Source organism: Erpetoichthys calabaricus, chromosome 3 (assembly GCF_900747795.2).
Source record: "Erpetoichthys calabaricus chromosome 3, fErpCal1.3, whole genome shotgun sequence".
In the NCBI taxonomy this organism is placed as follows: Eukaryota; Metazoa; Chordata; class Cladistia; order Polypteriformes; family Polypteridae; genus Erpetoichthys; species Erpetoichthys calabaricus.
Genome location: NC_041396.2, coordinates 80,656,933 through 80,674,139, shown reverse-complemented (window position 1 = coordinate 80,674,139; position 17,207 = coordinate 80,656,933). Strand labels below are relative to the sequence as shown.

General features: G+C 39.1%; 1 protein-coding gene across 1 annotated transcript in view; it reads right to left on the bottom strand.

Moving 5' to 3' along the window:
- Positions 1–17,207, bottom strand: part of LOC127527283 (Fc receptor-like protein 5) — a 36,645-nt gene that overhangs the window by 9,933 nt on the left and 9,505 nt on the right. Inside the window, exons 2-3 of the mRNA XM_051925471.1 lie at positions 8,882–8,917; positions 1,000–1,278 (exon numbers count right to left, since the gene is read on the bottom strand). Of these exons, the coding sequence (XP_051781431.1) occupies positions 1,000–1,278; positions 8,882–8,917 (315 nt within the window). The remainder of the gene's footprint in view (positions 1–999; positions 1,279–8,881; positions 8,918–17,207) is intronic.

The window sequence follows — 17,207 nt, the reverse complement described above, 5'->3', positions numbered from 1 at the left end:
ATACCATTCAGAGTTACTTCCCCTCTTTAACCAACTACTACCAGAATAGGGGCCACCTCTCTTCAACACTATTATAGAGGAAATTCATTTTTAGAATTGGTTCATACAATCATTTTTCTCTCAAACTTGTTCCATTTTAAGTCATAATGAAGTTATAGGCTTTCGATAATTTAAAAAAAAGGAAAGAAACAATGTAAAAGTGATTTAATGATGAGTGTTGAATCAACTTGAATTGATCTTATGATGCTGAAAAAACTCTCACAGTCTGCTGCAGTACTCTGCTCATTAGCCGTTCGGCTAATAAGTGATGTTGGTTTAATTTAACTATGCACCATCTTCCATTATAGGCAATGTCTTGTAACATAACTCACATATAAGGTTCAACTGTGAAAAAAAAATATTAAACACTTGTTTAGTTTTGATTTCTTGAATTCTCAACTACTGTTTTTTCTGCTTGAAAACCATCTTTAATGTCTAGGCTGAAGCTGCACTAGTGACATTTTCAATGTCATATTTGCTTCATTATTTTCAATTCTTTTTGTTGTTTTCTATTTAAACTTATTTTAGGGTTACAAAGAGTCTGTGTTTATTTTGCACTTAACACTGCATTATTTCATCCAAAGGACTCCACGTTTCTTCTCTTTTGATCCATTCTGTTATTATGGCTAATACTATTTCAGACACTTGGTTTGAATGCTCACCAAATTAATATTTATATGAACAATGTATTCAGTCTCATATCTACGCTAATTTATTTTATAGTATACAGTACACCTCCAGTGCAATTGGGTGTGTTTAAAGTAGTAACAACAAATGTTACATAATCAATTTCTCAGATAAACTAAGGATTTAAATGAAGACATGTATAGTAATGCATAATAATTACCAATGCATCTCACAATGTAACACATTATTAACTGCTCACACCATACATCTTGCTGACTGTGCTCTTTGTGCCCCACAGAATGTGCCTCATAGGTAAATTTGCTTCTGACTTACTTAAGACGTTTAAGGTGCATGATGCACTCTCAGTTTTTTCAGTCCCTCTATCAGCTTGACACCAGTAAATTCCACTGTCATACTCTTTAACAGAGATGATTCTGTATGTATCTCCATTGCTGCCAGGGGTGTTCTTCAGCTTTTCAAGCATTCCCTTATTTTCTTTTGCCCACTCATACTTCCATCCAGAAGATCCATCCTCAGCCATACATTTCAGAATGATTGACTCTGTCTCAAATAAATCTTCCCAGGGTGGATCCAGGACAATCACGACCCTTCCTTTAGGAAATAAATAAGGTGACAGGTATTAAAGACTCAATTTGACATTCATTAACTAAAATAAAATACTACTGCTAGAATTACCAGAAATGTTATATCTTCTTAAAGTTTCTCTTTTCCTTCAAGGTACAGACCCAAGTAGGACCTAAGCACAATACACTGGACTAAAATTGGGGGAAATATGAAAAGTGTGTGATTAATTTTAGAAGTCTGAATTACAACAGTGAAGCTTTGTGTTGGGCATGTGTGGTCCTTACCTTACTGGGTGTCATGTCAAACGTCCTGAACTGAATTTGGAAAACGCAGGCCAGCATTGCACATGGGGGATACATTGATTCAGTGCATGATGCTTGGCCAATAAACAAATAAAATGGCAAAAGTTTTTTTAGATTATAGGATTTAATAAATTTCACTGTAATTTAAAAGTTACACCAAGGGAACATTCCAACTACATTTCCAAACCACCTCAACTAGCTCTGTTCAACATGAAGAAGCAGCAGATCTAATTCACAAAGTTTTCCCTTTTCCCATTTTAGAGAGTAAGGATGGATAAATGAACATTATTTCAGTAAATTGTACCTACATTATGTATTTCTTGTTGGAACTTGTTCACCCTGGATTGTCTTTATAGGTAAATCCTTTTTGTCCATTTTCCTTGTTTTTGTGACCCTGTTTATTCCAAATAAATGATTAATTTATAAAGGTTCATTGTTTGGACTTGTCTCATAAAACCAGATGTTTGATGGCTCCTCTCTCTTGAATGGCATTTTTGTATATTTTTTGAATATTTAGGGCATTAGAATTTTTAAAGCCAGTGTCACACACGTGTGTTTAGGAGACAGCTAAAGGGCTTAAATACAGGTAGTTCCATGCCAGACCAGGGGGTGGCGGAGTGCACTAATTTTCCCTCTCGATCTTTTGCAGACCATTCTAGGGAAATCCCACCCGGCTCTGGGGCAGCCACTGACGTCACTTCTGGTTCCAGTCGGGATGACATCACTTCCGCTACTGGCCTTTAAAGCTGCCATCTTGCTACCTGGAGATCAGTTCTGTTTTGGACTCGGTTGAATGAGCATGTTTCTGTTTTTCGATACCTTTTGCAGCCATAATCGATTAAATGGGTGGCTGCCCCAAACCTTCTTGGTGTCTTTTGGTCGTTTTTCTGACACCAGTCAACCATTTTTGAGCCCAGAAGACTGCAGCCTGCCTGTGGAGCCTGAAGACTGGCTGTTTAGTAGTGAGGCTACTTCTGGGCAGGTTGGTGAAGGTCCTTGCCTGCTTTGTCAGACTCTTAGGAGGCCTCACACCCCTTTTCACCAATGTCTGTGACACCCTTATAGAATAGGTCTATGCTGTCTATAAAAAATAATGACACTATTAATCATGATGCTTATGGGTACACCAGAGCAACAGTTAGAATTGTGTGATAGTGTTGTTACCACATATATCCTGCAAGTTGGGTGTGCAATGGATGAGAAAGAAGATTTCTGGAGTGTTTTGTATGATGTGATGGACAGTGTACCCAAAGGACAGAGAGCAGTGATTGGGGTGGATTTCAATGGACATGTTGGTGAAGAGAACAGAGGAGATGAGGAGGTGATGGGTAGGTATGGTGTCAAGGAGAGGAATAAAGAAGGTCATATGAAAGTGGATTTTACCAAAAGAATGGACATGGCTGTGGTGAATACGTATTTTAAGAAGAGGAAGGAACATAGGGTAACATATAAGAGTGGAGAAAGATACTCACAAGTAAATGATACCCTATGCAAGAGGATCAATCTGAAGGAGATTGAAGACTGCAAAGTGTTGGCAGGGGAAAGTGTAGTTAGGCAGCATAGGACGGTGGTGTGTAGGATGACGTTGCAGATCAAGAAGAGGAGGAGAGTGACGGCAAAGCAAAGGATCAAATGGTGGAATTTGAAAAAGGAAGGCTGCAAACTTGAGTTCTGGGAGGAGGTAAGATGGCACTGGGTGGCAGTGAAGAGTTACCAAACAGCTGGGCAACTACAGCAGGTGGCAAGGGAGACAGCTTGAAGGGTGTTTGGTGTGACATCTGGATTGAAGAAGGAGGACAAAGTAACCTGGTGGTGGAATGGGGAAGTACAGGAGAGTATACAGTGGAAGAGGTTTGTGATGAAGAAGTGGTATAGTCAGAGAGATGAAGAAAGTACACGTAAGTATAACCTACTGATGCTGAAGTTAGATGGCAACACTAACAAGTTTGATCTTGCCCTGGATACATTTTGGACAATTTTAAACAAGATAAGTGTAATCAATGAAAGATTTTAAGTTGAATTATTGAGTGCTTGGCGCATATGCAGATCTAGAGTGAATTCCATGTATGGCTCTTACTTCCACTACTTTTCTGAGATATTCACTGAAAAGTCCTTTTCCCACTGCACCCTTGGATCATTGTAGGGAAGTTTTTTTTGACATGTTTTTATATTGCTGAGGTGTTGTCTGAGTCTCCAAGACTGAGCAGTATTGTCTCTGGAATAGAAAAGGGTGGGAGTACCGAAAAAATGGTTAGGTTTCTTTTTAAAAAAATGTAATTTGAAAATAGTGATGAAAGTGTGTTACTGGAAAGTTAAATTTGAAGCTTAATTGTTCATAAGATGCAAATGTGTGATCTATATAACGTTTTTTAAGTGCCTCTGACCCAAATGTTTTCAAAAGATTAAATACTGAGTAGGTCTGAGAAGACTGAAAAAGGTAATTATCGTGTAGAGGAGCAACAGACACAGTAAAAGATTCTCTGGCCTGAAATGCGTCCTGTAATAATTCCATATTCCAAATGACTGCTGGATGACAGGATTATAGATAAATTGACAAAACATAATATTTACTGGAACCCAAAGCAGGGCATACAGAGAAGAAATATAGCAAGATTTAATTTCCATTGCCGACAAGGATGGTGTAAATTTATTAATATGTGCCGATTTCCAGTTGTTTATAGTTTGTATATTTGCCACAGAATAACACAACTGAAAGTTAGGTAGTGCCATGCCATCTTCTGCTTTAGGTCTTTGTAGGATTAATTTTTTGAATGCGCGAATGTCTCAAATTCCAGATAATGAGATTATCATTGAGTCTAGTTTCTTAATACTAGATTCCCTGAAACCTACAAAAAAACTTGTAATCCTGGGCCACCTTAAATTGGTTCGCACCTCTCCATTAGCGTATTTTGTTTTGCAAATGTGTCAATTAGCACAAGCAGCAAGAAGCTTGCTATCCCATCCCCCTACTGACACAGCTCAAGTCGCACAGAAGATCTTCAGATTTCAAGTCTGTTTATCTGGGTGTGAGGTGCCTGGAATTGTAGAAGGAAAAAAATATATTTTTTTATCCAATACATTTGAAATACATACATTTCATGTGTGTTCCGTGTCTTCAGCGATCTATGTAAATGTAGGATATCAGGAAATGCAAGGCAGGAATTGTTGAACACATAACTAAAACAGAAAAGTTTTTCATGTTTTAGTAATAATTGACAAAATATAGAGATGAAGTGTATAATGTGTGAAGACTGAAGTCAAAATGTCAAATAAACACTTTCACAAAAGGTACAAGTACTGTATAACAAAACAAGTGTGCTTTTATTCAAGAATATAACTAAAAAAAGGAAATTGGGTTAGGGTACGATGCTGACACGACCACTTGGGTGTTGCAGAGGTAAGAACTGCTGACTCATAATCAAGAGGTTGTGGATTTGATTCCAGGCTCTTCCTAGATTTACCACTTTGAGTAAAGAGCTGCTCTTATTCTTACTATTATACAATAAAAACATACATTAGATTTATTTGAGTCTGTAACAGCTGGTGTAAATTTATGGTACTTGTAAAAGTTATCATTTTTTTTTATTATTCAGTTTTATTCTCTCAGTCACATTCACGCCAACCCCACCCCCACCGATCTGACACTGCTAGTTTTCAAATAAAGGTGTGCTATAACAGAGTTGAACTCAGATGAAGATGAAGGTTCTACATCAGAGAAAGAGAACAGAAGCTCTCCCCAGCACCAGGCGTAAATGCAAAAGATGACATGGACATTTTAATGGAGCTCAGTTTTTGCTTTTCTGATACTTTTAGACAAAGCTCAGTGCAGCTGCAAAACATGGACTCTTGCAAGGAGCCTTTTTCTAACTAAAACAGACACTCAAATGGAGCTTTCTCTTAGTTGCTTAACAATTAACAAAAAAGCTCTCTCTCCTGCAAGTAAACTTTTCTTTCCATTTTTCGATTAGGAATATATCACCTGTTTCCTCACCTCCCACCTATTTCTATTCCAGAAGAAATATTGATCAGTCTTGAGGATTCAGACAGAATTTCTATAATATATAAAAACATTTTAAAGTCCCTTCCTTTCAAAGATCCCAGAGTACAGTGGGGAAAGGATCTCAACATTTCAGAAAAGGAATGGAAGGCAGCCATGCACAAAATTCACTCTAGCTCCATATGCGTAAAGCATGTAATTATTCAGCTTAAAATCTTTTATCGAGCACATCTATCTCGTTTAAAATTGTCCAAAATGTTCCCAGGGCAAGATCCAGCCTGTGAACATTGAAATCAAGCTCTAGCCTCATTGGGCCACATGTTTTGGGTGTGCACCAAATTAACATCATTCTGGACCAAAATCTTTAAATGCCTTTTAGACAGCCTTGGTGTCTCAATCTCTCCTAAACCATTAACCACTGTGTTTCGTGTATTCCCAGATGGGCTTAAAGAGGAGAAGGACAAACAAACTGTAATTACCTTTACTTCACTATTGGCACATAGACTTGTCTTGCTCAACTGGAAGAATCCTAGCCCACCTCTTTTAAGTCAGTGGGTAACTGATTGTTATATACTATTTGAAATTATAAAAAATCAAATTCTCACTGAGAGGATCTGTTCAAAACTTTTTAAAAACCTGACAGGATCTAATCAATAGCATTTTAGAATAAGCTTTTATATTGGGTAAAGGGATTCTCTTCATTCTTTTCTACTCTTAAAGTTTTACTCTGGCTGTTGGCCTTCCTCTCTTTCTCTGGGGTGGGAGTTGAATTGAATTCAGTTTTGTTAAGTTCGACTTGTTTGTATGGAATTTTACTTGCTTTTAATGAATTCAATAAAAAAGAATATACTGTATCATCTGTTACTAAGGAGCTGGACCATCTTGGAATTGTTATCTGGATGTGAATGATGAATGCATGAACTCGCCCAGGTAATATAATTATTTTTCTTGCTCATATTTTCTGATATTGGTTTGGATGCAAATAAATATAATTTTTAAATGAAAGCTTAAAAAATATCTCTGTCTGATTACTACTAATGAGTTTAGATTGTTCATTCCTTGTCTAGCTGTGGTTAACTGGGTTGAAATAAAGTAGTGAAACCAAAGACAGTCAGAGAAGCAGAATGCTGATAGAGGTCCTCAGAGTTGAATGTGCAGGGTAAAATAAGAACAGTTAGACAGGTAAGAGGTTCCAGGTAAAGTGTACAGCTGTTTTTGACATTTCTTCCAATTCCCCTTTATGAAAAGAGCCTAAAAGGTTAGTTGGTACCTTTTGTAGTAGGAACATTTTTCAGGTGAACTGATAACACAATAAAAAAATGGAGTAAGACTTTAATAAAGCATAAACAGGTCGGCACACAGTAATATTCAAAACAGTTGTGGGAAAATGTCCCTGCAGCTTTCATGATCAGCTTTAATTAATTGTTGATAAGCATTCAATTCTATCACTTCTTTTCACTTTTGCATATAAAAGCAATATAAAGTTTTGAGCTTGGCCTCCAAAAAAAGGGACACAAAGAAGGATATAGAAGGCTACAGGATATAGAAACTACACTGCTCATAAAAATTAAAGGAACACTTTTTTTAATTAGAGTATAGCATCAAGTCAATGAATTTTCTGGGATATTGATCTGGTCAATTAAGCAGCAGAGGGAGTTGTTAATTAGTTTCAGCTGCTTTGGTGTTAATGAAACTAACAACAGGTGCACTAGAGGGGCAACAGTGAGACAACCCCCAAAACAGGAATGGTCTAACAAGTGGAGGCCACTGACATTTTTCCCTCCTCATCTTTTCTGCCTGTTTTTTCACGAGTTTTGCATTTGGCTACGGTCAGTGTCACTACTGGTAGCATGAGGCGTAACCTGCACCCTACAAAGGTTGCACAGGTAGTCCAACTTTTGCAGGATGGCACATCAATACTTGCCATTGCCACAAGGTTTACTGTGTCTCCCAACACAGTTTCAAGGGCATGGAGGAGATTCCAGGAGACAGACAGTTACTCCATGAGCGCTGGACAGGGCCGTAGAAGGTCCTTAATCCATCAGCAGGACCGGTATTTGCTCCTTTGGGCAAGGAGGAACAGGTTGAGCACTGCCACAGCCCTACAAAATGACCTCCATCAGGCCACTGGTGTGAATGTCTCTGACCAAATAATTAGAAACAGACTTTATGAGGGTGGCCTGAGGGCCTGACATCCTCTAGTAGGCCCTGTGCTCACTGCCTGGCACCGTGGAGCTCGATTGGCATTTGCCATAGAATACCAGAATTGGCAGGTCCACCACTGGCGCCCTGTGCTTTTCACAGATGAAAGCAGGTTCACCCTGAGCACATGTGACAGATGTGAAAGGGTCTGTAGAAGCCGTGGAAAATGTTATGCTGTTTGTAACATTGTTCAGCATGACAGGTTTGGTGGTGGGTCAGTGATGGTCTTGGGAGGCATATCCATGGGGAGACGCACAGACCTCTACAGGCTAGACAACAGCACCTTGACTGCCATTAGGTATCTGAGATGAAATCCTTGGACCCATTTTCAGACCCTATGCTGGTGCAGTGGGTCCTGGGTTCCTCCTGGTGCACGACAATGCCTGGCCTCATGAGGCGAAAGTATGTAGGCAGTTCCCAGAGGATGAAGGAACTGATACCACTTGACTGCCCCCCGAGCTCACCTGACCTAAATCCAATAGAACACCTCTGGGACATTATGTTTTGGTCCATCCAACGTCTCCAGGTTGCACCTCAAACTGTCCAGGTGCTCAGTGATGCCCTGGTCCAGATCTGGGAGGAGATCCCCCAGGACATCATCCGTCATCTCATTAGGAGCATGACGAGACGTTGTCAGGCATGCATACAAGCACGTGGGGGCCATATAAACTACTGAGTACAATTTGGAGTTGCTGCAATGAAATTTCAGTAAAATGGACTAGGCTGCTGCATCATTTTTTCACTATGATTTTCAGGGAGTCTTTGAATTCAGGCCTCTGTAGGTTGATAATTTTCATTTCCATCAAACGACGTGGCATCCTTTTGTTTCTAACACATTACCCAGTCCATATCAGTATGGATATCCAGCAGGATTTTTTTCCCATTGAGATCTGATCTGTTTTCAAAATGTTCCTTTAATTTTTTTGAGCAGTTTATTTTGTTTGGACATATACAACCACCTGAAACTGCCTTTGTAATCAAATTGTACAAATGTATTGCAATTTAAGTGAAAGCTTCTTTTCTGAGTTTTCAAAGGCAGTATATGATTTACAAGAATGGTCCTCTTGAATATTTGATGACCTTCATGGCCCTAAAGACCTAATTTGAGAGATGTTTTTAAAACACTTACCTTTGTAGTGCATACTGCAATTCATGGAGGTTAAAACTGAAAAAAATCAAGATGAAAAAAATGAGGGGGATTTCTAAATATACTTTCTTTCTTTCTTTCTTTCTTTCTTTCTTTCTTTCTTTCTTTCTTTCTTTCTTTCTTGTGAAGAAACCTGGATGGTAGGCAGTGAAGTGTCACATAAGCATAAAGAAAAATTTAATATGTTTTTTTCACAGCTTGTCACCTGTGAAAACTGAGAAAATAAAAACAGCTACTGTAGGTGTTAAAAAGTAAGCAAAAATTGAAAATATAGCAGTGTTAGTCAAAAGAGAGAAGAACTGAACATCCAAACTTCTTTCTGTTTTAGATACAAGGCAAAAAAAATACATTACCACATGGCACTGTCTGTAGATACCATACAAATTATTCTTTTTTATTCCTTTGCAAATGTTGGGTATCCAAACAGTGTAATAAAGCTCACCACCCTTAAAAACAACAATCAGGATGGAGGAAGTAAAAAGAAAAGATGAAGAATATTTTTTTCAAAGGAAAAGCATTAGTCTCATGTTATTTCTGTAACGGGAGGCAAATGGGATACCTGCCCCATGAATGGCTATTTGGCATTTGTGTGCTTATTTAAGTAAATTACAAGCTTAATGGAGGCACAGGAATGAGGCTATTGACAAAAAGACAACTTTGAAATCCATAGGTCATGCTCTTAACAAACCCAATCCATGCCTGGACAAAGCATTTGACATAATCATAAAACTTAACTTCTAAAGACATCAGAGTTGCAGAGTAAAAAGAAATGGGCCACCCTAATTTGGGGTGTTCATAGGAAATGCAAAAATTCATGAGGTAGATGTACATATTAAACAAGAATAGTTATAGATATTAAAGAATAGATATTAAAATGTGTGCTTCAATTTAAATATTTAGAGTCTAAATATTCTTGATTGTAATGGAAATTTGTCATTTTTCACCCACTCATAGAGGTCCATAGAGGGCTAGATCCCCAATAAAGGATCAAAAATCAAAAATAATATGTTCATAATTATTTAATTTGAATTAGTCTAACTCCCCATGCTTACATTTGAAATGTACCATATTTAACCTTCTGGTAGTGGCTCTTAGAGGGCTAGGCCCCCCAATAAACAATTTTATATTAAAAATATTATATTCATGATCAGCAATGTTTAAGTAATATAAAATGGCACTTCACATTCCTATATTACTGATATCCATTTTATCAAAGTTTTGTGAAATGGAGTAACTTTGACCCCTTGTATCCCACTAGGGGGTAAACCACTGGGGTCAGTTGATGTGGCATACTCAAGTTCTTCTGACTATTTTTACAGAAGACACCTATTGGTATACTCTTTATCAAAAAGGTGTAATTTCCTATGCAAATCATGTTCTGAAAATGAGGATATTTTGGGTTTAGTGGGCCAAAAAGGGACCCCAAAAAACTTTTCCTCTTGTATAAGTAAACATCAAGACCAATCAAATGGTATATCATATGTGGAGGATTTCTCATACCAATGAGTCAGGAGGTGCCAGACCAAACAAAACTGAAGTAATTTCAAAGCATTCATAAGCAATTATTAAAACTTTAAAAATTAAGTTGCTTGCACAGTGAAATGTATATTTTTTTCTTTTCATTTTTTTTTTCTTCAGAAAGCTACATGGAAAGTGGTGTTGACTAATTTTTTTAAACGTAGTTTACACACAGATCATTGCATACCGTACATACATATACATAAGGATACTGCATATACATTGAAATAGTCTGGATATACTGAGAATTTTTTTTATAGAAATTGATAGCCTTTTTTATCAAGACACCATTATATTGATTTAAAAAGTGTTATATAGTAGTATTTCTAGTGGCTGTTACTACTAGAAATTACACATTTTTAATTTATTATTTACATACAGTATGTCTGTAAAGCTCCATTTTCAGCAGTTCTTCCCGTCTTAGTTCATTCTTAAAAAGTCATGTGTAAACACTAATTGGTTATTAGAGAAACCTTTCTAAATGCATTAGCACTGGTTATTCAGTTCACTTGGGTTGCAAGGTACAGGTATCCTTAAGTTCAATTCTGGGTTAAAAAATGGCCAAAATGAAACAGCTTTCTTAAGACTCCTGTCAGTATTTTTTTTTTTTTTTTTGCACAGTGAAGGTTATTTCATGGCAGATTGACAAGAAACTGAACATTTCACACAAAGGTGTCTAATATTATCTTGAGGGAAGAGGGTAAACTGGATCTGACAAGGACAAAAAAAGAAGGGGAACTGCATAAAAAGATAAGGACCTCAGAGCCTGTACTGTAAGTAACACCTAAAGTCATGGACTTATAACATGTCAGGCTGCACTCCTGTTTAGATATACAGTAATCCCTCGCTATATCGCGCTTCGCCTTTCGCGGCTTCACTCCATCGCGGATTTTAAATGTAAGCGTATTTAAATATATATCGCGGATTTTTCGCTGCTTCGCGGGTTTCTGCGGACAATGGGTCTATTAATTTCTGGTACATGCTTCCTCAGTTGGTTTGCCCAGTTGATTTCATACAAGGGACGCTATTGGCAGATGGCTGAGAAGCTACCCAGCTTACTTTTCTCTTTCTCTTGCGCGGACCTTCTCTGATCCTGACCGTAGGGGGATTGAGCAGGGGGGCTGTTCGCACACCTAGACGATACGGACGCTCGTCTAAAAATGCTGAAAGATTATCTTCACGTTTCTATCTTTTGTGCAGCTGCTTCCTGAAACGACATGCCCGGTGCTTCGCATACTTAAAAGCTCGAAGGGCACGTATTGATTTTTGCTTGAAAAACAAACTCTGTCTCTCTCTCTCTATCTATCTCTTCCTGCTCCTGACGGAGGGGGTGTGAGCTGCCGCCTTCAACAGCTTTGTGCCGCGGTGCTTCGCATACTTAAAAGCAAACAGCCCTATTGATTTGTTTGCTTTTTTTCTCTATCTCTCTGACATCTGCTCCTGACTTGAAGAGGAAGATATGTTTGCATTCTTTTAATTGTGAGATGGAACTGTGATCTCTGTCTTGTCATGGAGCACAGTTTAAACTTTTGAAAAAGAGACAAATGTTTGTTTGCAGTGTTTGAATAACTTTCCTGTCTCTCTACAACCTCCTGTGTTTCTGCGCAAATCTGTGACCCAAGCATTACAATATAAAAATAACCATATAAACATATGGTTTCTACTTCGCGGATTTTCTTATTTCGCGGGTGGCTCTGGAACGCAACCCCCGCGATGGAGGAGGGATTACCCTCTGTCACTTGCTTTTTAGAAGATGGCTTAATGTTCTTGATCAATGGTGCACAGTTTTCCTTCCTTTACTTTTCTACTAGTACAACTTCTTGTACTATTTTTGTATTGTCAAGAAATAACTTTTTATGTCTTTCATTTCTCTCTTGCACTTAAATGCTGTTGGGATGAATTAGGTAGATCATGAAAGAATTAAAACTATTATTTGTTAAAAAAAAATGAAATCCATTTCTGGTCAGCAGTTATTCTTGCAAGTCCACAATATGATAAGGCAGGTAACTATGCTTTAAATCTATGAAATGATGTGATTTGTAGCAATTCTATAATGATCTATATGTATGCATATGCACTATTAAAGAAATTGCGCTGTTAAACTGCTTGTGCCTTCCATTAATCTTTGGGTCATGAGCAACACACAGTATGTCTTAACCATGAAAAAACTTGGTGGTCTTCAATAGAAAAGATACTCAACCTTCAAGAAAGAATGGTTGACTGATGATTCCATTGAAACTGTTATGCCAAGCACGAAAGGTCTTTACAGCATATGCCTTGGGGAAACTTTTGAATTCTGGGAAATTGACATTTGTTACGTGTAACAGGCTGGAAACCTGGCATTAATGGAGAGTGGAATTCTGGCTCAATGTAGATTGAAAATAAAATTAGATTATCTGAAGCACCATGTTAGTTATAAAACCTACATAAGACACACTCACAAAACTTTAAATTTAGACTTGGAGACTTTTGAAAAATCTATTGACTGAATAACCTGAAAACCAAAATTAGTGGAAACAAAATGTAACATGGAATACATCAATTGCCAATGAGAGAAAGGTTTTAATTGATAATGTCCTGGCACTGTCAAGCTATATTCATCAATGTTCTTTGTGTAAAAGATGCACTATAACTTAACAAAATGCACTAAAATTCCAGACACCTGGAGAAGGAAAAATTATGCTTTTGAATTAATCAAATGCATAAACAGCATAACCATTCATTGAAACATGGTCTCTGAAGTATTCAGTGAAATATGGCAGTCAGCTTGGCATACCCTTATAATTGATGAAAATATGTATATTTCTATTTAAAAATATTGACTTGGCATATTAAATTGGTGAATTGTTAAGTTAGCGGCTTGTGAGAGCCATAGTGAACGCTGGAAATCGCTATGTTCGTGACTGCTGTGTTTTCATTATCACTGAAACCTGGCTTCACCCTGGGAGACCTGATGCTAGCTTGAAGCTAGCAGGTCGCACTCTGCTCCGCTGGGACAGGACAAAGGAATCCAGTAAGAGCAGGGGAGGGGGGCTCTGTATTTACGTGCATGAGAACTGGTGCAACAATGGGACAATTATAGACAAACACTGTTCCCCTGACCTCGAGTATATATCTGTAAGATGCCGGCCATTTTTTCTACCGAGAGAGCTAACAGTAGTGATTGTCATGGCTGTGTACATTCCACCCGATGCTAATGTAAACACGGCACTCTCTCCTGCTGAATACAATTAACGAACAGCAGCAAGCCCACCCTGACGGTGCTCATATAATTGCAGGAGACTTTAACAAGGCCTACTTGAAGACTGTACTCCGGAAATTTTATCAACATGTTAAGTGTTCTACTAGAGGGGAGAACACTCTGGACCATGTTTACTCCAACATCAAGCACGCATACAGAGCCATACCCCTCCCTGAACTCGGACAGTCCGACCATCTTTCTCTCCTGCTCTCCCCAGCCTACACCCCCCTCAGACGCAGTGCCAGGCCCACCATAAAGACTGTTACAACCTGGCCTGAAAATGCACTCTCCAAACTACAGGACTGCTTCGAACAGACGGACTGGGACATATTTGAACACCAAGAGCTGGAAACATTCACAGGAACGGTACTGGACTATATCAGGTTCTGCATCGGGAATATGACTGTGGACAAAAACATTCGGGTTTTCCCAAACCAGAAACCCTGGATGACCAGCCAGGTCCGTACACTCCTCAGAGACCGCGACGCTGCCTTCAGGTCAGGTGACAGAGCTCTGTACAGGGCTGCCCGAGGCGCTCTGAAAAGTGGAATTAAAAAAGCCAAGACGGACCATAAGAGGAGCATAGAGTTCCACCTGTCCAGCCACAATACACGGGAGGTGTGGCAGGGAATACAAAACATCACAAACTACAGAGGCTGTGATGCAACAACAGGAGATCTAAGTGCACCGCTAGCAGAGGAGCTAAACTGCTTCTTTGCTCGCTTTGAATCATCACAACAGCAGCACTCACCTGCTCCAGCCCTGCTCCCACTCTCACCGGGTTCCTGCACTACTCCACTCACTGTAAAGGGGCACAATGTCAGACGGGTGCTCCTGGCAGTGAACCCCAAGAAGGCTGCCGGCCCAGATGGAGTGCCTGGTAGGGTGCTCAGAGCGTGTGCCCACCAGCTCACCTTTATCTTTACCAAAATCTTCAACCTCTCCCTAGCCCAGGCAGTCATTCCATCCTGCCTAAAATCAGCCACAATCATTCCAGTGCCGAAGAAGTCTCCCATCACCAGCCTAAATGATTATCGCCCTGTGGCCATCACTCCAGTAATCATGAAGTGCTTCGAGAGACTGGTTCTCCAGCACATCAAGGACTATCTCCCCCAAGACTTCGATCCCTACCAATTCGCATATCGCATGAACAGATCCACAGAAGACGCCATTGCTGTATCTCTCCACTCTGTGCTGAGCCATCTGGAGCAGCAGTAGAGCTACATCCGGATGTTGTTTGTGGATTACAGCTCAGCTTTTAATACAATCATTCCTGACATTCTCATCACCAAACTGGTCACTCTTGGCCTCCCTCCTCTCACATGTGTCTGGATAAAAGACCTTCTTACCAACCGCCTCCAGACTGTGGGACTCGGACCCCACCACTCCTCCATTCGCACGCTGAACACCGGTACCCCGTAAGGCTGTGTGCTGAGCCCCCTTCTGTACTGTCCCTACACCCACAACTGCAGTCCGGCCCACAACAACAACCTCATCGTCAAGTTTGCTGACAACACTACAGTGGTCGGACTCATCTCAAAGGGAGATGAGGCAGCTTACAGAGAGGAGGTCCTGAAGTTGGCAGCCTGGTGTTCAAAGAAGAATCTGGCTCTGAACACCAGGAAAACCAAGGAGGTCATTGTCGACTTCAGGAGGCACAGCACCAACTTAGCCCCCTTTACATCAACGGCAAGTGTGTGGAGAGGCTCCATACCTTCCAGTTTTTTGGCGTCCTTATCTCCGCTGACATCTCCTGGACAGACAACATCACAGCAGTCATCAAGACGGCTCAGCAGTGGTTACACTTCCTGAGGGTCCTCAGAAAGCACAACCTGGACTCCAACCTGCTACTGACCTTCTACCGCTTGTCCATCGAGAGCCTGCTGACGTATTGTATCACAGTATGGTATGGCAGCTGCACCATGGCAGACAGGGAGAGGCTTCAGCGAGTAGTAAAGGCAGCACAGTAAATCATCGGCTGCCCTCTCCCCTCCTTGATGGACATTTACACCTCCCGCTGCCTCAGCAGAGCAAAAAACATTATCAAGGACAGTTCCCACCCTGGCTCTGATCTGTTTGACCTTCTGCCCTCAGGGAGGAGCTACAGGTGCATCACAACAAGGACAAACAGACTCAAGAACATTTTTTTCCCAAAAGCTATAACCATTCTAAACTCACACATGCACTGACTACACAGTCTAACCCCCCAGCCCCTGGACTTCCTTCTATCCATCAACTGTGCAATATCCAATATCTAAATGGGCCTGAATAATAACTGTAATATCTGTATACTGTACAATATCATTACTCTCAGGGTCCAACATCCACTACTCACTGCACATGATCATCATTATTGTGCAATATTTAAATTATGTGCAATAACCCAATAGTGCAATAGTTATTTATTCTTTCCAGTATTTAAATAATGTGCAATAACTCGATTTAGTTATTATTCTTTCCATTTGTATATAGCGTCACAGAACTTTTTTTTTTTGCAACTTTTTGCACCATTTGTTTATTTGTTTATTTACTTGTTGTGTTCTGCATATATGTCTGCACTGAAGGAGCTGCTTTTAATCTCATTGTACATGTGTATAGTGACAATAAAAGGCATTCTATTCTAGTTACAACAATTAAGCACTTTAATTGTGATATAAATTACAGAACATAACGATGATGTTTATATCAGGTGGTGCATCAGTGAACGCTTGGAAGACATAGTGTGGCTACACTTTGTGTTAATCACTTCCTCATAGAACAACACTGTACGGCCACCTTAAAGGATTGGGGTATTTATGATGCCTAGAAAGAGACTTCATTTATAAAGGATTAAAAGAAAAACTTAAATAATCTAAATAATCTCTATCACAATGACCTGTGCATACATTCTGTCCTGACAGATACAATAATGAAGAATAATGTATGGTATTGTTTTTTCTTAATGACTTTCTGAGGAATTTAACAGGAAACATAGTCAAAGTATGAAAGAATCTCCTTGAGTACTGACAATATTTCAGTTTGTAAAATCAAAAACCAGAAAGCGAAGATCGCAAAAAATCTCAGTGAAAGTTAATTTCAGAGAAATTGGACAAGAATTGCTGTCATTTTGCAATGCTCCTATTAACATAACTTGCGGTAATCGTCTGCATTGATAAAGACTGCTTTGTAGCTGTGTCCAATACTGATGATTTTACATTTGGATGTGAAAAGATTACCAGACTGGCTGAATAATGCTACATTATATTTGAAAAAGAAGAAACTTATTTTGGAAAGGTGCTCTGTCAACAGTATAGAGAATTTAAGATACTTTATGTCTAAGAAAATTAATTTTATATTGTATTGGATGTTTATGGAACTTTTCATGCTTACAGTGCTGATTGTGAAGAGGAATTCAAAAATGAATGATGAATGGACTAGAAGCTGAACACAATGACAAATTAATGAGGATTGAAATCTAGAATCATTAAAACAAAGATAACCTTGACACTTTAAACCTTATGAAAAATTAAGAAGACGAGAAACTGCCATTTTATTTAACCAATCATGAAT